The sequence below is a fragment of the Nilaparvata lugens genome, chromosome 12, assembly GCF_014356525.2.
Source record: "Nilaparvata lugens isolate BPH chromosome 12, ASM1435652v1, whole genome shotgun sequence".
Lineage (NCBI taxonomy): Eukaryota > Metazoa > Arthropoda > Insecta > Hemiptera > Delphacidae > Nilaparvata > Nilaparvata lugens.
In genome coordinates, this window is record NC_052515.1 from 15,930,907 (window position 1) to 15,951,972 (window position 21,066).

The window sequence follows — 21,066 nt, forward strand, 5'->3', positions numbered from 1 at the left end:
GCACTGTACTTACAAGAATGTCTATTATCTAATAGGTGGTAGTTGGAATAAAGCTTTTTCCAGAGAAACTGGAAATAACCTGGAGCAACTCACTCCACCATTCAGACACACATCGATTTGTAGAATATAGACGTAAGACGTAAGCTCCATATTATATACTTTCATCCCTTGACTACCTGTTGTACAAACTGACAATATTCCACATTATAATCCGCTATTCGTTTCTTCTTCCCCCATTATGTTTCTTCTCCCGTTTCCTGTATAAGCGCCTTTGCAGTACATATGCTACTTTTCAGTTTCTCTCATTCTTCCTCAGGAGATTCCATCGTTTCCGGATTCTATTGTTTATTTACACTTGAGGTTCAGAAAGATAGTTTTCTTACGAGGGAATCTTCAGCAATTCATGGAAGTTTGCCCTAGGAATGTCTCAAAAACTGTAATATAAAATAATGCATTGTGATATTTTGACCATCAATTTAATTCAATCCAGAAATAGTAGAGTTTTCAGTTGACTTTCTTATGTTATCCTTTGTTTTTATACCTTCCATTCCCTGTTTTATTTTTCCTGCATCTTCTATATTGACTGGTTTCTTCTGTTTTTCAAAAGCAGTATTGTTTTTGTTCTTCTTAGGGTGCGTACAGATATACGCGCCGCGAACATGAGCAATTTACTTTTAATCAGCTGATGCCCAGCTTTTTATCTGTATCTTACCGTTTCTGTAAAAATACAGATATAGTCAGCTGATTAAAAGTGAATTGCTCATGTTCGCGGCGCGTATATCTGTACGCACCTTTAGACAGTAGAAAGTCCTCAACAATATTTTCTATTGATGTGATTAAGAGGAGGTCTATTTTATCAATAAAGAAGCTCTTATATAAGTATTCAATTCAACAAAATTCTTTCACAAAAGTACTGACATTTTCAGTACAGTCCGAACACGTTTCTGAACCCCATCTTCAGCGTACAAGGTGTAACTGGACAGGTATTGATTTTGTATATTTTGTTGAGGGTGGATAGATGAGGGAGAGAGGGATACTACATTTTGTTGGAATAAGAGTGTGTGATTACATAACCTTATCTTTTGGACAACATTAACATTTCATCAAAATTTTTGGAGAGAAATAGTACAGGCTCAGCCTAGTTTTTCCTCCAATGTCATAATTGTATTATGATTATAGTATTTTATACAATAAATGAAATGAATTAATTGAATGAATTGATAGATCTTGGTCCACATTGGTTTTTAATAGTTTTGATTAGTCTTCACCCTAATGCTCATCACAACAATATGCACACAATTAACTACATATGACTCATACCAATTTATTATGATCCACAATAATGTGAATAGAGTTCAATAACAACATAGAGTTCAAGAGTTGTTGAAAAAAATTCACTCACCTTGATGAGACCAATGTGAGTTTCGTTTTTCGGCTCCAATTTGCAAACACTGAACTGAACGTTCTCGAAGTCGAGGCGGTGTGACAACTGCCTCTGGAATGTTTGGTGACGTGTTGGCACCGAAGGAAGCGTGGTCTGTCTCAGAACCTGCTGGGAAAAGTGCGAATCTCAAATTAAAAGCCCAATCAAATCCCGCAAAAGAATACTACTCATACATTATTGAAATGTCATCTCCACAATAATCTTATATACAAACTGTTGCTGTAAAGAAAAACTATTCGAGATGTACTCGAAGCTATTCTGGATAATAATACAGAGTGAGCAAAAATTATTGAACTTATTTCATAGGTGAATAGAAAATAACAAATAGTAGTACATTTTAGAGAAATGAGATTGATTTACTTATAGATTATATTTCCCATAATAATAAATCTTAGTGGAAGGAGATTGATTTCTCGATTGGGGGCTTAACTCGAATAGTTATTAATTTTAGAAATAAAAATTACATTCCCTGTGTTACCTCAATAGATGTATCAATTATGTAATGAATTTCTTACTCTTCCCCACTCATTTATAATATTACTCGCTCTTTGATTTAACGAAATCTATCATATAATTCAGCAAGTAGTACTTTTATTGCGTTAGAAACTATTCCCTTGATGTCTATTAGTTTTAAAGCTTACTTAAATTTTTTATTCAGTATGTGATTGTTATTTGAAATTTTGAGGTGTGTACAGATTTACGCGCCGCGAATATGAGCAATTCACTTGATCAGCTGATGCCAAGCTTTTTATATCTGTATCTTACCGTTTCTGTAAATATACATATATAATCAGCCGATTAAAAGTGAATTGCTCATGTTCGCGGCGCGAATATCTGTACGCACCTTTAGATGGATATTGTAAATTGTTTATGATGCTTTGTTTCAGGTCAGTAATAGTATATTTCGCACTTAGGGCCGAAAATGAGACTTTTCTGGCTCGAAATCGGTTTTCAAGTCCGAGGCCGTAGGCCAAGGACTAGAAAAGATTGAGAGCCGGAAAAACATTTTTGCCCATGGTGAGAACGTTATTTTTCGCCACACAGAAAAATAAACAATATATATATGAGAATAATTGTCTATTATAAGCACTTTCGAAAGCAAAAGTGGAAGGTCATAGCTCTAGCAAATCTGAGGTAATTTGAATATCAGGAAATTGTCCAAGTATTTTTATTTTTTATTCTGATTTGTCTAAATAACCTAAAAGATTATGTTCAATTATGTAAGAGGTTGAGTTTATAATTTTTATTCTTCCAAATGACAATAAGATGATATTATTATAAATGTTTTAATTATTGAATGATAAACACAAATAATAAAAAGTTTTTGATCAGCTGTTTTAGCACACTTGAAATTTGGCCAATCTGAATGTCAACGGAAGTTTAGGTTAGAAGTTCTATCCTACTCTGAAAATCGAATTATTTGAATAGTTTATAATATATATCTTATCTGTATTTTATTCATCCAAATAAAATGATAGTATATTATTGCAGAATACTTCATTGAATTCTAGAAGCATAAAATGATTTCGTTTATCCTCCATGTTCCGTGATAAACGCAGTAGCCTACTAGGAGGTTTGAGGTTAGATTCTATTATACTATGAAAATTGAATTTGAATAGTTTATAATATCTCATTTGTATTTCATTCATCCAAATAAAATGATAGTATCTTATTGCAAAATACTTTATTCAATTCTAGAAGCATAAACTGATTCCGTTTCATAAACTATTTTGTAAACACGTTCACAACAAATCAGAATCAGCTGATTTCAAGGTTATTTTACAGCCCTAGGGCCGTAAAAATTTTACCGGCCTGGTCAGAAAACAATCACTTTCGGCCTCCATATGACGCACGTAAACCAGCTCATTACATCCAAGTGGGGCGAAAAAATTATTTAATTTGATTCAAAATTTCCAATCTCAATGAGCTACAAAGCGCAGATCTATATAACTATAAAGCTATGATACATTACATGACAATGAAACGAATATGGGTCTTACTAGAAGTTGTAAAGTATTTGAAATTTGGGTAGATGTAAAAATCCCTAGCTGAAGTACTAATAGGTCTGAATAAAATAACTGGCTAATATCGCCAATGAGATAACAATAAAGATTAGATAGCATCAGCTTGTTCTGGCTAAACGGTACAATAACCTAAAAAGGAATTGAAAGAATTTTTTGCTAATAAATAATATTATTATAAAATTTTTGAAGATTGAGGTTAGGTATAAACATTTAGTGATCGGCGACCTAACGATCGACCGAGTCAAGCAACATAGAATCTGACCAAATCCTTTGGCAGAGATCTATTGCAGCAAAACGGTATGCAATTTGAAAGAACAAATGGTCACGTGGCTAACTATTAGGAAGCATGAAATAAATATTAGTATATAGAATATTAACTAGCATGTAGAGAGCATACTTAAAAAACCTAATAAAAATAATTAAATGTATCCAGGAAATAGGAGGTTACCAAGCGCATGAATACTGAAACAATTTGCATGCACCAATCGCATAATGGCAGTTAATAGGCGGCAATAGTATGCCAATTCAAAAATATTTATATATATTTCTATAAATGATTGGGATTTATGTAAAATTATTGTATAGTCTATGTTATAGATATGGCCCGAAGGCAAAGAAATTATTAAACATACAACATAAGTAATAATTTAATATTTTAGTACAATCTATTTGAACCTTTAATGGCGGAGGACAAGGATATTCAAATTTTATGTAAATTTGAAAGTCGGAAATAAGAATTGTAAAATTGAGAAAGGAGAACCATCACTCGCCTGCCAAATGCCACCATGAGAGGACCCTAAATATTTTAGAGCGCAATACCTTGCTATAACTTGTAAAAGCTAAAGTTAGACTGAATTATTAAATTTCTTAAAAGACTTTGTGATGCTCTTATAAAGCAGAAGTCATTTTCATTTCAAATAATTTTTGTAACCCCTTGGAAGAGACGATTCCGGCTACCATAGTCCAGGACCACCAGGAGTTGGATCGACATCGGCGGCTTATAAGAAGATTTCGACACGTGAGTGAGAAAAATTGAATTAGTGATGGGCGCCCTTAGTGCTTCGAATTTATCTAATAATCAAAGCTAGCTCGTCGAAAGGGTTTTCTTATGAATTAAGAATTTAATAAAAAATACTTGCGCAAGTAAATATAGTATTAAAGGTATTTTATTAAAGGAATAAATGAATCAGTACATTTCAGAAAATTCTAATAAACCAAAGAAGTATAAAATCTAGGCTATTAAAACATATTCATATGATCTTTAATTTTTGCAATAATTTGCGATAATTTGTTGTAGCTCTAATTCACTAGATGAATTGCTCTACCTATTCCATCAGGTGCCGAATCTTGCACCCTGAGATAAAATATATATTCATTACAAGGAAATCTACAAGATACTAGAGAATTTAATATATATATTTGGATTATTAGTTGCCAATTTATCAAGTCGATCTTAAGGAACCTATTTTTAATTGAATTGTCCAAGTCGACAAGTATTAGCAAGCTCATATCGCAGCTACATGCAGAAGGATGCATATGATTTAAAATAAAGGCACATGGTAATGTTTCGTGCTATAAATCTAGAGTATAATGTTTAGCCTGTGATATTTTACTGATTTCAATTATTGTTCTATTTTTATATTATATATTTTTTATCGCTCTTTATATTTTTCGCCTTGATCTATTTTTTGCAATATTTGTTAATATATGTATCAAATTGTTTATGGTGTGCAATTTATTTTTAATTCCTCAACACTATAGGATAAGTACCATATATATATATACTTATTTTTAAAAGAATTACAAGAATTATAGGGGAAGCTCATACCTGGGCCTATAAAGATTTTTATGAGACTACGTCCTATTAAAAAACCACGACCTAATTTTATAATTATATATCAAATATTTCATGCTCTACCGACTGATGCCAAGCAGGAGGCTAATCGTTATTTAAATATAAAGAATAACGTCAGAAAGTATACTGTATTTTTCTCATGAGATTTCGTAATGGGTATACAATTGTATGAAATATTTCATATGTTATCCTTTTTTGGTAACTTTTCCAGTTTCATTTAATATTTTTCATTTCTCTGAATTGATGGATTAACTATGTCAAGAATCAAGATTATCTACTCAATAGTAGTGAAGAGAAAGAAAATATACAAAAAGGAAGAGCTTTTATAAAGAAGCTACACACAAAGCTTTTATTTTTCCATATTCCATATTTTATTTTTTATTTATAATTTTCACAAAGTAGCACTGATTGGGAGAGAAAAACTAAGGATACTCCTTGTTTTATATTGTTTTTATTGATTTATACAAAGGGTTATTTCCCTTGAAAATAAGCTTTTTTATCACAGAACATGAAATTTCTCCTCTCATCAAATTCTGATGGAAGGGAATTCTTTCATTCGGTACATCACATTTAATATCAGTTGCTAGAGATATGTAAAGTATTATTTTTCTGGAAAAGATCATATTTGAATTTAGAATTCACATTGTAGAATACAGTACTATGAGATTGAATTCACTCCTCTTGGATATGATTCCTCACTGCTCCTGTAGCAATTCTAATATCATACAATTATTGAAATAATGCTTCTGAGTCAATGTCTCTTGTTCTTTATCAATCTTCTATTTATTTGTAACATGAAATGAATAACAAATATTATTCTTTTTTCCATTTCATGCTACAAGTGAGTTAATAATAGCAGTTTATATGGAATCCGAAATGGAAGAATGCTTGTTATGCTTTGAAATACATCATGTAATATCGTGTTAATACAAGCCCACTATAATGAATATGTGAAGATATTTCATTCTCTCACTCTCGATTTCTCTCTTCCTGAGTTTCTGCTTTTGACTGTCTAGGAAGCTGCTTACATATTTCATATCCCTTTTCTAATTTTCATCATTTATATTGATGTATTTAGGACTGAATAATTCTTTCATGCTTTGGTGCTACTTGATGTATACAATCCAAATTCAAACTACACGTGTTTGGATTCATATCAACATCGTCTCATGCATGAATTTATGATCGTGACTGACAAGCTTGCTGCTTGTATATCCCTCAATTAACTTGACATAATAAGGCACATATTTTATGTATATGAATATAAATGACTCGTTAGCACATGATGTGTGGAATGAGGAGGGTTGTTGTGAGACCTTGATGAGGAGGCGAGAAGGAAGAGAGGAGAAGGAGAAAGAGAGTCGTGGTTTGAGGGTGAGCATCACTGAAACAGTGAGGTATGAGGCACTCACTCACAAATTAATAGATTATCACATCACCTCTGTAATCCCAGACTAATTAGATTATTCAAGGAAGCTATTCGCTGTTGAAATGATATACGCTGCGCTGCGTATCAGGGGTATTATGATGTGTAATATGAGGCAGACAGATGGGTCTAATTGACGTGAAGGTCGTCAGGTGGATTCCAAAACACCTGGATCCTCCTTACTTTACAGTGAAATGGAAATTGATTAATAATTTATCGCATTTCATCATGAGACATTAAATATCGCATTGACTGGAAGTTGAAAATTCATCAATTAAATTATAAATACTTTCAGGTCTATATGAAACTTTCTATGGTCCTTCAAGTCTCCAAAAAATATAGGTCTCCAAGTTTTTGGAATAATTTTCTTCTAGTGTTAAATATAATTTGTACTTCAATTACATAATTGAATTTGGTTTCAATACCGAACTCCTATAATTTCTACGCACATTAATCTCCAGTCTAAAAATGTATACAGTTATTTTCAATCAAGCATCCCTTATATCATAAAAATAGTTACATCTTACTGTCTCACTCGATACCGAGTTCCTTTAAAACATTGTTACAGATTTGTAGCAAAAATAAGCTATAACTTTAGCTATTCTAAGGGTCATATGCTAACACTACGTTTAACGCTAAACGACTTTTACTTGTAGATAAGGTTGCATTTATCATAATGTGTTTCATAAACACACACAGCTGTTTAACGTGGTTAAACAAACAGCTTACGTTTCTCCTTTTAAACCAAGTATCTGCATACGGACTTGACCAATCTCATACAGTAACTACTGAATCTCTTTAGACTGTTATTTATGATCACTTTACATTACGCAACATCACAAGGAAGCTTCCAAATAACTCTGATAAGCTATTTCTGATCACTCGAAATGATCACACTCAGTTTAACCTTCCAACAAACTTCTCAATTTCGCTTATAGCTTCCAACAACTCAAAGGTGAGATTCATTTCATACTGTCAGATTTTGTTCAATTGGTGGGAAGCGGTAGTATAGTTCATTACAGTTCATTGACAAAGTGGAAAACGTTTACGCCCCCACACCGCAAACTTTGTTGACATAATGTTTGTTATGCAACGGTAGTACTCCAACTTGTCTATTTTATTCGATCATTGCATGAATTACCACAGCAGACTGCGAAATTCGGTGTTGTTTTATTGAGTTGCAGACAGACAGGAACTCCCCACAGAGGTGCTCGGTTGCGTGGGTGCTCCGTCTAGTCACTTTCAAATGTCAGCACTGGTTCAAAGGGGATCATTGATGTTATTCATAACGAATACTGAAAGTTTGGAGTGGATCTAACTATAGAGGCAAAAATACGTGGGAAAAATTGAAAACACCCCATCATCCCATTCATGAATACGCTCCTCACGAATTATTCATAACCACTATACTACGTTTTTCGTTGTGGTTTACGCTTGAATGAAGATGGTTGTAATTATGAATGAATTCTGTGTTTTTTTCATGTTTGACTAGTGGTTTGACTTTTGTAATAATGTAACCAACCCTGCGGCTGAGCTCTGAGATCTGGCTTTTGGATTAGAAATTAAATTAAAAGTACTTTATTATTGTTAGAAATTAAATCGTTTTTCAATTGCACATTGTGAAAATACTGGTAAAATTTTTGGGTCATAGATACTGTTATTCTTTCTTGTGATAATAATTTTTGAAACATTTGATAATTTGAGTGGGAATAAGCTTCGTGGGTTTCGAATGAGATTTGCGGGGCATAATGTTGAAATGATCTTTTTGTGTAGGTATTCGAGGCTGTTATCTCTGATAAAGGAATGTGGGGATGTTTATTTTGAGATTATTTTAAAATCTCTTAGTTCTCCACCAAAATCTCAAGAGAATCGTATTAAAAACTTCAAGTTAGATTAATTTAAATGATTCTATGAAATGATTCACTGTTTTTAAAATGGTATATTATGCATTCAAATTTTCTCATGGACATACCAACATCAAAAAATACAGATTATCTTCGACAAGAAGTAATAGCCTACAAGCTATTCATAGATTCATTATTTGAAATTCTGACAGAATGATATCATCAGATGAAAAACAAAACAAGAATGGAATGTTAAAAGAATGATAATCACGATAACAGCTTGGTCATTTTAATGGTGTTTTTGTTTTGAAAAAATTGTATTGTATTATGGCAAATGAAGAATTTGATTGATTGATGAAATTTTCATAACGACGATAGATAATAATGGCAATGTTGACATGTGAGGGGTTCCCTATTAGAGTCATTTGAGGTTCATCTATTGCACAATGTTCTTTGAAAATATGAAAATTAATACAGTGATTACAATCCAGGTAGAAATGAGCAAACATTCTTACTGCTCTCATGTAGGTTTAGAAAATATCAACTCTCATATTCTATCATACGTCTTTAAACATTTTTATTATAGAATAGAAAACCTCGATTGTTTCAGGTTTTAACCAATATTGTTTTATTTGCAGAATATCATCAAACAATAATGAACCTCGAATAGAAAGAGCATCCACCACTTGATTCATCGTCATATTATGGAATCTCAATAGTTTCTCCTCCAATTATGTTTCTTCGAGTAGGGTCACTCTTTTAAAACGACTTTTTTCAGAAAATTGAAATTCTCGTCAGGGGAAATTCAATAGGAAGCCCTACGGCAATCAATGTTAGCAATGGCGAACGACAGAATTTAATTAATTTTTACTCCAATGAAGGAGAAAACTGCTGATTCTAGGAATTGTACCGAGAGAGTCTTCTACTAGGGCTTCACTGCTCTACTTACTATCAAATTATTCATACACGTAATTTATTCATGAGAAAGCTGTAATATTATAACAGCTCGCTCTCTTCTTGCAGAACGGGGAGTAACATTGAATTTGAGTTTGAATCTCAAATTGGAATAATTAAGTATTTTTCCATATTTTACAATTTCAAATCAAATTGAATGATATTTTTCAGAGATTAAAATGTACTCTGATAGATATAGATTACTCGGATAGGGATGCATGTTTGAGAATAGAATACATTGTTGTGTACTGGAAAATTTAAAGTAGATTTTTCCGGTGAATCGAGCAGTTTTTTACTAAATTACATAACATTTATTACATTTTTTTTAAAAATACGTCAAATTTTTTTTCGAGTAATAATTTTTTATCGAGTAATATCAAGAATCATATTATAAAGATACGAGTTAGTATTGCATGTCAGTGTTGAGATTGATTGCTTGAATCAAAAATGTGAGATCAGCAATGTTTTGGTTCACAAATAATATTATTTTTATGGGAAAATGTCCATAATTATCTATACTAAATAAAGGAAAGAACTGGCTTATACACGTACGAGATGGGAAAATTTTGTTTGACGCATCATCACGTCTGAACTAATGGACTGATTAGCTTGAAATTTTGCATATAGATTCTCAATTAGCCGAAGATGGTTATAAGCCTATTTTTAATTCTTCAAGGTTTCATTACGTCGAGTTTTTAATTTGTCATGCTTCCTGTTGTTGTATGGAAACAGCTGAACATTTCTGTTTGAAAGGGAAATTAGAAGATAGGTCAAGTTTTAAAATAGCCCCTTGCGGAGCACGGGCTACCTGCTTGTGGATAAATGACAGTTGCATGATGACAACTGAAATGATTTGTATCACTCAAACCTTGGAAGAAATTTGTTCTCGAAATGATGATAATTTTGATAAAGACAATTGTGAATATCAGAGCATGCATGTATATAAATTATAATATAAAGAGAATGTTGAAAACTATGAGAGTATATCCATTGAGCCATGTTACACTTTACGTCATTCATGAGAAACAAACGTATCAATGGTATCAAGCTTGACGTAACATGAAATCTTCAAAAATAGAACTCCAACTCTCGCATGAAACCCTTACTTGTCAGTTCCAATTTGATGTGGAACTCCACGTGTTGCATTAACCTGGACGAAGGCGAAAATATAATGACCTCAAGGGGGAACTCTAGCACTAGAACGATCTAGAGGGTATGAAGTCTATTCTGAAATCTTTTTCTTGAGGAATTTAAAACGTTCTGTTATTTTTCCGAAGCCCTGACCCCTGAACTCACTCCTTGTTTAAAAAGGAAAAACCAATATTTCCAGTGACGAAAATCTACGATATATTTACAGTTCTTTCGTTGTTGCTTCAATAGATTAAATGAGCCATAATTTTTTCGAAACTTTCATTCATCATAATTCGGGAGAATTATACTAAAAATAATTTTCATTATACATAAATATACTGGAGAAAAATCGGGAAAACTGGTCTACTCATTTTCTCAGAATGCCACCCAATGGGAGTAAAAAACCAAAGGAAATCAAGGCATAGGAAGAACAAGAATGAAATGGATGCCGGTACAGGTCAGTAGAGCCTAATCCTTGTAAGAAGATGATGATGATAATTTGGGAGAAAGACAGTTTTGGGTTAAGCCTTTTGTCTTCTCCCAATCATATTATTGTCAAATATAATGATATGTGATTATCAATCACAAATGCTTTGAGTTATGCCTTTTGTCTTCTCCCAATCATATTATTGTAAAATATAATGATATGTGATTATCAATCACAAATGCTTTGAGTTATGTCTTTTGTCTTCTCCCAATCATATTATTGTCAAATATAATTATTTGTGATGTCAATAAATGAATAATACATGCATTATTTGTGTTGTTATTTATCGAGAAAAAATTGAGCACCAACTAACCTTCTTGTTATCCTTGTTATCCTGGACATACTGCTGTGTGAGAACGGGCGGCGGCTTTAGGTCGGGCAACGAGTGCGAAATGCGGATGGCCGCCTGCTTGACTCCGTCCGGAGCACGACTTCCACGTTCGCCGTCGTCCTCGCCATCCTCGGCGGTCTCCTCCGCCCAGAAGACAACGCGATGCGCGCGCAGCCAGCGCCAGGACGCGGCGCACTGGTAGCTTAGAGCTGCCAGCACGACAAGCGCCATGCCGAAGACAGCCGCCCCGGTAACCAGGGGTGTTAGTCGGTCGGGAGGCGGAGGCTGCTCGCTGAGCGATAGGCCCGGAACGATCTCGTTGGTGCGTGACCACTCTTCTGTAAAAATCAACCAAAAACAGTCATAAGAAAATGTTAAAATACTGCTAAAGTCAAGAAAGCATATAATATGATAAAATTATGTAAAGTATACAGATATAAAGAAACGAGATATTGAATTTTTGTATATTCGTTTTTATCTAGCTTTAGTTGAACGAGTGTAGCGTCATAAGTGAGGGTCTCTTCACACATAGCTACGCTACGTTAAAATACGTCCTACCTCCCAATAACAAATCCAAGCTACGAATCCATACCGTTCACATTAGCTTAGCGTAGTTTTCAATATTGGGAGAAAGGACTGCTACATCTTTTGAAGACGTATCCTTCAAAATTGTGAAGAGGCCGTGAGTGAAATTTGTTTGACTCAAATTGGAACTGTTCAATAATATAAAAAATGTCTGAGTCTTGACATGAGGTTTGACTTGTCTGTGGGTTTTTTGGTTAGGGTGAATGTTCGTCGTTGATTTGTGAATACTTTTAATTACTTCAAATTTTCAACGCATACTTCTTGAAATATCCTGCAGATCGAGTTTTTTGGACAATGAGAATTACTTATAAATACTACACCTGCTCATAAGAACCATCTACTCAATACCACTATTATATACTATTATAGAGGAAAAAATTATGTAAATGTCTCAAGTCGAAACCTTCTGTTACTGCAAATATTGACAAGAGTAAGAACAGCTAGAATAAATTTCCTTCAATAATTGACCGAGCGAAGTGAGGTCTAAGGTTCAAGTCGACGGTTTGGCATTTCTCTCAATGTTTGAATGTTGTAATGTTTATATGTTGCGCATTTACGGCGAAACGCGGTAATATATTCTCATAAAATTTTACAGGTATGTTCCTTTTTTAATTGCTCGTCGACGTATATTCAAGGTTTTTGGAAATTTTGCATTTCAAGGATAATATAAAAGGAAAAAGAAGCCTCCTTCATACGCCAATATAAGAGTAAAAAATCTGGTGTGGCGCACTCACGCTACTCTCCTTGCCGTTATGAAAATTGATCACCTGACGCTAGTGTTCACGCGCATAAGAGTCTACTATTCAAAGATTTGAGCCAGATGGTGACAGGATAATAACGCTGGAGACACACGATGTTGTGTGCTCTTCATAGTGAATGATTTAATAGACACAACAGTTTGTAATTGAATAATCACATTTTCTCGAATTTCGAGCTTATTTTCAATTTCACGTGAAAATGTTACTTAACATTAATTGTAGAGATTTTCATGCTCAATCTTTTCCACTCGATTTTTTGTTTTAATTGTATCTGAAGCCTGATAATTGGGAATCTGAAATCAAACTTCGCATAGATGAGGCGGTGCTCCTGAAATTTTTCAGGTATGGGACTATGTGGCAGTTGATAGAGCACACACACACACACACACACACACACACACACACACACACACACACACACACACACACACACACACACACACACACACACACACACACACACACACACACACACACACACACACACACATAAGGACCAATACCCAAAAACCACTTTTTTGGAATCAGGGGACCTCGAAACGTATAGAAATTAAGAAATTGGGGTACCTTAATTTTTTTCGGAAAGCAATACTTTCCTTATCTATGGTGATAGGGCAAGGAAAGTAAAATCAGACTATAGAATTATTCATCATAAATCAGCTGACAAGTGATTACACAGATGTGTGGAGAAGCCAGTCTATTGCTGTATTTCCATAAGGTCTACAGTTTCAATCAGGTACTTGTGGATGAGAATACTGCATGAGGTCTACTGTTCTCAGAACTACTAGTAAAATTATTGTTAGCTTTGTAATGGAGAGTGATGCTTAAGTTATAAAACGTTATGCTGGAGTTTCGTGGAGCTATGCTGAAACTATGGAGAGTTATGCTGAAGTTATGAAAGTATTATTGAAAAGATTTTAGAAGCTATAATTGAAAAGTTTACAAGAATGAGCGGAAAATCTAAAATTCAAATATTCATACTCTTGTAAATTATAACTTTTTTTTGCTAAAGATGATGTCCACATGAGGCTTGTGATCCATGCTTATTAACACTCGTATTTACTCTATTCATATTTCAAGAAGAAATAGCAGGCATTTGCTCAAAAACAGTCCACAGGTAACATTGAGTTGATAATTTTTGGAATCATATAATATTTCAAGTCCATAATAGATATTACTCCTCTAATTTCTTCTGATAAAAGCTCAAGGTGATTAGGAAGATGATAATCAATATGAGCATTAAATAGGCGCCTCGGGGTAATTGGAAGATGATGTACTGATTAAACAATCAATCAACAGTTCAACCAGAGTTTACGTTCAACTAAAATCTTAAACCCATCCCTTAAGCCCCAAGTTTCGGATAGGGAACAAGCTGTGCCCATTATTATGAAGAAGCGACTCATCTCTTTCACAAGTTCAGAGATACTTGCCTGATCCTGATTCTTCTCCTCCTTATTACTCTTCTTCTTCTTCTTCTTCTTCTTCTTCATCTTCTTCATCTTCTTCTTCTTCTTCTTCTTCTTCTTCTTCTCTTCTTCTTCTTCTTCTTCTCTTCTTCTTCTTCTTCATCTTCTTCTTCTTCTTCTTCTTCTTCTTCCTCCTACTCCTCATCTTCTTCCTATCCCCCTCCTCATCATCCTTTTCCTCATTCTCCTCCTCCTCCTCCCGAATATTGTTCGCCTCCAACTTGCCACTTTCCTACGCGCAAGCACGCCCGCGTGCTGATTGATCCTCAACGCGTCCCATTATACGTGATAGCATCCTCGAGTTCTATTCCTTCCTTTGCCTTTCATACTTTTCACTTTCATATCTCTCAAAACCCTATATCTTCTATTTCTTGTAACTTTCCCCTAGCTCTGAATTTCAGCCTCCTGACTGTACCTCTGGTTTTCTGTTTTCCTGTACTACCGTCATCATGAAAATTATCCCAGCTACTCCGCTTTTCACTTCCATATTTCTCTTTAGAATTCTCTTCTCTTTCAATCCTCCTCCCTCTCTCCCACTCATAATCTTCGTGACTTCCACCCGGGTCTCTATTTGCTATTATCGTCTACGTCTCTATTTTGAACTACAATGTAGTATCGCAGAGTTTATTCCAGTTCATTTTCTCTCATACTTCTCACTCTTTTCGAATCCTTTCTCTGTCCCTTGCATTTTGTCCAAGAACAATTACTTTGTTTTCTCTCATCTTCAAAACTAAGAGAGGGCCGGTTGCTCCCTAACTGAGGCTGTGCCCTCCTAGGTCAAAATAAAAGCAGCGATTCCATGCTATTCATCTCCTTCAAAATCAAGTTCTCAACGCCAGCTATGATATGCAATGTCATCCTCGACTCGTTGGCTTTTTATGCTTCCATTTTTCGTAATTCTCTTTACAGTCTCACTTGTTCCCACTTATTCTGAATTTTCAATTTTTTTCCAATTTGTCTATCATTTTCCATTGGTCCTTCAATCCTTCTACCGTTCCACACCTTCCTCCAACCACTATTGAAGTTCAAAACTCTTCATCTTACAAATTATCTTTTTGTAAACACCTCTGTTACTCGGTTCTACTTGACACTTTCTTTCACCAACATTTTTCCCTCTGCTCAATCCCATAATATTCTTATTCTACCCTTTCCCGCTCTTACAATATTCCCCTTCTTGAGACACTTTTAATCTCAATGTCACTTCATTCCTTCTCCTAATGTTTCCTCCTAACAATTTCATAATATTTTATCTACTTGTCCCAACATGTTCCCTCTTTATCATTCACTTCTAACCTTTCTTGCTCTCACAATAATTATTTCATATATTCATATAAATGCCCTTCCACTTTCATACTGTTTTGAATTCCTCCAGCATCTATCATTGCTCATTTCTCCATTAAAAGCTTTCTGAGAATTCTTTGCATCTTCTTTCACTCTTCTTGTGAAACACTTTGAAAAGTAGAGGGGGAATATGAGAGGAAAGAGAAGAAGGAAGAAAGAAAAAGGTAGAAGAAGAAGAATGTATCTCGTTTTTCGCATCAATCCCTCATGCTAAAAAGCTTTTCAAGTGAAGTCAAGGATTAAACACTTTACGTTCCCTCTACAGCTGTTGTCTTCTTCTCTGTTTTGTTACTTCAAACTTTCAAGAGGAAGGCTTTCTACATATTCACAAATCCAAACGACTTTGCTAGATATGTTGTGTTGAGTTCTAGTATAAGACATAAGTATGACTTCAATAATGCATCACAATTACGAGAAGATTTCGTACTCACTGCTGTTCAATGTTGTACGTTTTTGGAGTTTCAGATTTATCGAGCAGCTTCCAATTCAAATGATGAGGAGATTATGCAACTCGACAAAACTCAAGCGATTTCCCAGTTATATTTATGTTTTGGTTATTTTTGTCGATATTCTCTCGTTGAAGTAGGAAGTGAGTTGTTGGAAAGATAAGAGCCCTATTGGAGTATATGAATTAAGTTTTTTAAATGAGTATTGGAAAGAATATTTATAATGGTAGCAATATAGGCTACTACTGTTTGACTCTACGGCCCTTGAAGAGCCTTGGCCTCCTTCACAAGCTTTTCCCATGCATCTCTGTTCTGTGCTCGCTGTCTCCACCTTCTGACGCCCAAGGATTGAAGGTCTGCCTCCACGTCGTCCAACCATCTCTTGCCTCGTGGTCGGCCTCGCTTTCTTTGTCCCCCTGGTTACTGATACAGAAACATACGTGCTGTACGGGTTTCCGGCATCCGTTCCACATGGCCCAACGAACGGGTTCTAGCTCTTCTAATCTCTGTAACAAAGCTTGGTTGCCCATGCAGATTATAGAGTTCATAATTTTTTCTGAGTCGCCACCTATCAGCCTCTAGCACTGGCCCATAAATTCTTCTCAGAATATTCTTCTCCCATCGATTCAACAGCATCTTATCACATTCAGGATTCAGGCCAATCTCTTGAAGAATGCTGAATGAAGGAGTACTGTGGATATAGAACTCAGCCGCTTCGACTCTCAATCGATTCTCAATTTATTTGAAATATCAGAAAAGAGTTCCAAATTTACGGAAAGCTGTGTGGAAATTAATAAGTTGATTGGAGATACAATGCAAGGGGGGAATAGAGGATTAAGTGGCGGAGGTGAAAGAGAGGGAGGAATGCTAAAGGAAGAAGGTTAGATAGATTGATCTATTGTTCTTTATCCATGTAAGTTACAATGATATTCTGGCTTATATACTTATTTACTAGCACAATCAATGACAATACATTAAATGTGGGAAGATGAGAGATTGAACCAATAATAATTTAATGTTTCTAGGGAGGATATCGTGCATTTTCTTCAATGCATGCATGGCTGAGAATACCTTTTTACAAGTTTTGTTCACTTGTTCTGACCAGTCAAGAGTATTATTCATAATAATGCCTAAATTTTTAACTGAGCTACAGTAAGGAATGTCATTACCGTCTACACTAATTTTGTGAATCGATTCAAGGTCAATATTGTTTATAAGACGAGAATATCCAATTATAATGGGTTGTGTTTTGATGGGATTAAGCTTAAGGCCATTTTTCTTTGTCCATTCCACTATCGAATTGATATCCTGATTCATTATTCCAACTGTTTCATTAATTTTTGTTATGGGACAGCTTAAATAGATTTGAAGGTCGTCTGCATAAGTATGGAAACTGGAGAATTTGATAATGGAAGAAAGGTCATTAGCATACAAAGTGAAGAGGAGAGGGCCTAAAATTGAACCTTGTGGTACTCCATGCATAACGTTTTTCCAAGTTGACTTTTTGTCACCGACAGATACACATTGTTTCCTACCTAATAGATAGGATTTAAACCAAACTAACGAGTTGTGACTGAAACCAAGAATAGCCAACTTATTCAGAAGGACTGTATGATCAACAGTATCGAATGCTTTAGAAAAATCAAATAGGGTGAGGATGGTGCATTTTCTTTGGTCCATAGCTAACCTTATATCATCAGTGACACGAAGCAGAGCTGTCTCAGTTGAATGGAATTTTCTAAAGCCTGATTGAAAGTTATGAAGCTTACTATTGTTGTCTAGAAATTTTACAACTTGAGCATGAATGAGTCTTTCTAGCACTTTGGACAATGCAGGTAAAATACTGATTGGTCTAAAATCCTCAACTTTATTGGGTGATGGAACTTTATTTAGAGGGCGAACCAGAGCAAACTTCCAGTTTTCAGGGAAAATGCCTTCTTCAAGTGACTTGTTGAAAATGTATGTAATGGTTGGTAAAACAGCAAATAACATCTTCTTGATAAATTTAATAGGAATTTTGTCTACACCCGTAGCATTACTATGAATACGTTGAATTGCTCTGAAAGTGTCTTCTTCTGAGATTGGATGGAAATGAAATTGATCAGTGATTGGTAAATCTAAGTTTGTAACCTGCTCTTCAAGATCATCTATATGATTAGCAATGACAACTTCGTCGCGTTGGTTAGAGTGTGAAACGAAATGGTCATTTATATTATTCAATGGTAAGTCAATTTGTGGATTCGATTTCTGTTTGCCAAGCCCGAATTCTTTTATTCCCTGCCAAAGTGATTTAGAGTCTTGTCTATTGTTTGTCATAAACGAATTCAAGTACCTAATCTTTGAGTTCCGTAATTCCTGTTTAACCCTATTTCTAAGGCTCCTATACTCTATCAAACTGTCCAAGTCAAATGTCTTTTTAAATTTTCTATGTGCTTTGTCTCTACGTCCCATCATCTTAAGTATGTCTTCAGTCATCCACGGTACTCGTCGTTTTCTATTAATCCTCCTTGTCACATAAGGTGCATGTTTGTCATACAAAGTCAAAGTCCAATTCTCGAAAGTCTTGACCATGTCATCAACTGAGGGTAATGCTTCAATTTGATGCCATGGAGTCTGAGCCACATCAGTCAGGAAGGCGGCTTCATCAAAGTTTTTGAAGTCTCTATAAGTGATAATTTTCTGTTCTGGCTTGGGTATCTTATGGGAAAGTACACAGTAGATCAAATCATGTCTAGAAATAGCTGGGACTGAGATTTGGCCTGCTTGAACAACCTCATTGGGATCACTAACAATGAGAAGGTCAATGAGTGTGTCTGATTCATTAGTATGATGAGTTGGATCGAGGGGTAAAATAGTCATGTTTAGGCATTGGTAGTCAGTTGAAAGTAGTCAAAGTTACGATTCGTCATGTTCAAGTCGGTGTTCATATCCCCCATAACTAGTATACGGTTATAACAAGGCATAAGAGAAAGCAAGGCATTTTCGAAATCTGTGAAATGACCTATTTTTGGTGGGCGATAACAGATACCAACGAGTAATTTATCATTACTAGATAAGGATAATTCAAGTAGCATAAACTCTGGTCTGGAACAATACTCTTGTTTAGATGTGATTAAAACTTTTGTTTTGATACCATCTTTCACATAAATTGCTACACCCCCACAAGCTTTATTTAATCTATCATTCCGGAAAAGATTATATCCAGGCAATGCAACAAAATTTGATGAAATACTAGGCTTCAAAAATGATTCGGAAATTCCGATTATATTGAAGTCCTGAAAACGGAAGATTGCTCTGAGTTCATCAATGTGGCAACTGAGGGATTGTACGTTAAGGTGAGCAGCCTTGAAAAGTTTTTTGAAAGAGTGGAGCTTATTTGCTAGAAACATACCTGCGTCATTATTACTATTATTGAAATAATCATACCTACTTGAGGGCGAGCGAGCTGACGTGTCAGTAAGAGGCATCATGGAAGCAGCAGACCAATCGTGAACCGACCTCAGAACGACACATGACGGGGGAAATGGGGATGAAACTGATAAAACTTAACCTAAATGAAAAAGTCTCTTGATTCGAGTGCATTCAGTATGCCTTGACAGTTCGGCTCCCTTCACTATTTAAAGCACTAGTTCAGAAATTCACTAAACACAATAAGATGTAGATGTGTGGAGTTTCGGTGATGAATAATCCTAATGGTGAATAAGATGAAGATTGAGGAAGAACTGGTAGTGGGAGATCTGGTCCAAGTGGAGATAGAGCGAGTAGGTATCCAGTAGTGGAAGAATCGGGTCCAAGTGGAGGTAGAGCGAGAAGGAATCCAGTAGTGGAAGATCGAGTCCAAGTGGAGACAGAAAGAGATGGAATCCAGTGGTGGAAAATCGAGTCCAAGTGGAGATAGAGAGAGATGAAATCCAGTAGTGGAAGATCGTGTTCATGGTGGAGATAGAGCGAAATGGAATCCAGTAAAAACTGAAAAAGAGAAGAAGAAGCCAGCAGAAAAACGAAAAATCTTCGAAGAAAGTTCTCAATAGAGGAAAGATACATAATACAACTGATAATGAATAATATTCGCATAAAATTGAAGAGGAATAGTATGATTTAATGTGGGAAAGAATCGAATATTATATGGATAAATATATGGATATTATAATATAATATATGGATATTAGTAGAAGGTAATCAGATAGAAAGAGAGAAGGTAGAAAGATAAATAGATATAGAAAGAAAAATAAACATTTGAACATGCTAGATAGCTAGTGGAAAAATCACAGGGAAAATAATGATAATAATAGGGAAGAAAAGAAGAGAAAGAAGGAATGTGCACAAATTGCGAAGAACTTATGAAACTGAACTATAGAATAAGAAATAGAACATCGCATTGTGATCTTGAATTAATCAAGGAGAGAAGAAAAAGAAGAAAAGAAAAAGAAAGAGAAGAAGAAGAAGAGAAGAAGAAGAAGAAGAAGAAGAAGAAGAAGAAGAAGAAGAAGAGAAGAGAAGAAGAAGAAGAGAAGAAGAAGAAGAGAAGAAGAAGAAGAAGAAGAAGAAGAAGAAGAAGAAGAAGAAGAAGAAGAAGAAGAAGAGAAGAAGAAGAAGAAGAAGAAGAAGAAGAAGAAGAAGAAGAGAGAAGAAGAAGAAGAGAGAAGAAGAAGAAAAGAGAAGAAGAAGAGAAGAAGAAGAAGAATAGAAAAGAATAATAATCATCATCGCAAACAACAATATTCAAGTAATCATTATAAATATAAGATCAAGAAGAGAAACGAGAAAGAAAAAATAAGGAGTAGAGGAGACGATGGAGAAAGTGCTAGATTATTTAGATGAGTTTTAAATAGTATTGAACGGTAAAGTGTGAAAAATATTATATAGTATTAGAAGTATAATTAACTATTGGGAGTTGCAATAACGATAAAAGTAGTAAATTGAGAACTGTAATAGTTTAGTGATGAATGTCTAAGATAACGTTAAATGAAACAC

The 21,066-nt window shown here is 34.8% G+C and overlaps 1 protein-coding gene across 2 annotated transcripts in view; it reads right to left on the reverse strand.

The window, feature by feature from the left end:
• The window catches only part of LOC111056939 (synaptotagmin-9), a 119,866-nt gene that overhangs the window by 70,560 nt on the left and 28,240 nt on the right, over positions 1-21,066 (reverse strand). The window contains exons 2-3 of one of the 2 annotated variants that reach the window (XM_039438963.1): positions 11,479-11,834; positions 1,403-1,549 (exon numbers count right to left, since the gene is read on the reverse strand). In XM_039438963.1, the coding sequence (XP_039294897.1) occupies positions 1,403-1,549; positions 11,479-11,834 (503 nt within the window). Of the gene's footprint in view, positions 1-1,402; positions 1,553-11,478; positions 11,835-21,066 lie in introns of both variants that reach the window. The other variant, XM_039438962.1, reaches the window with a different exon arrangement.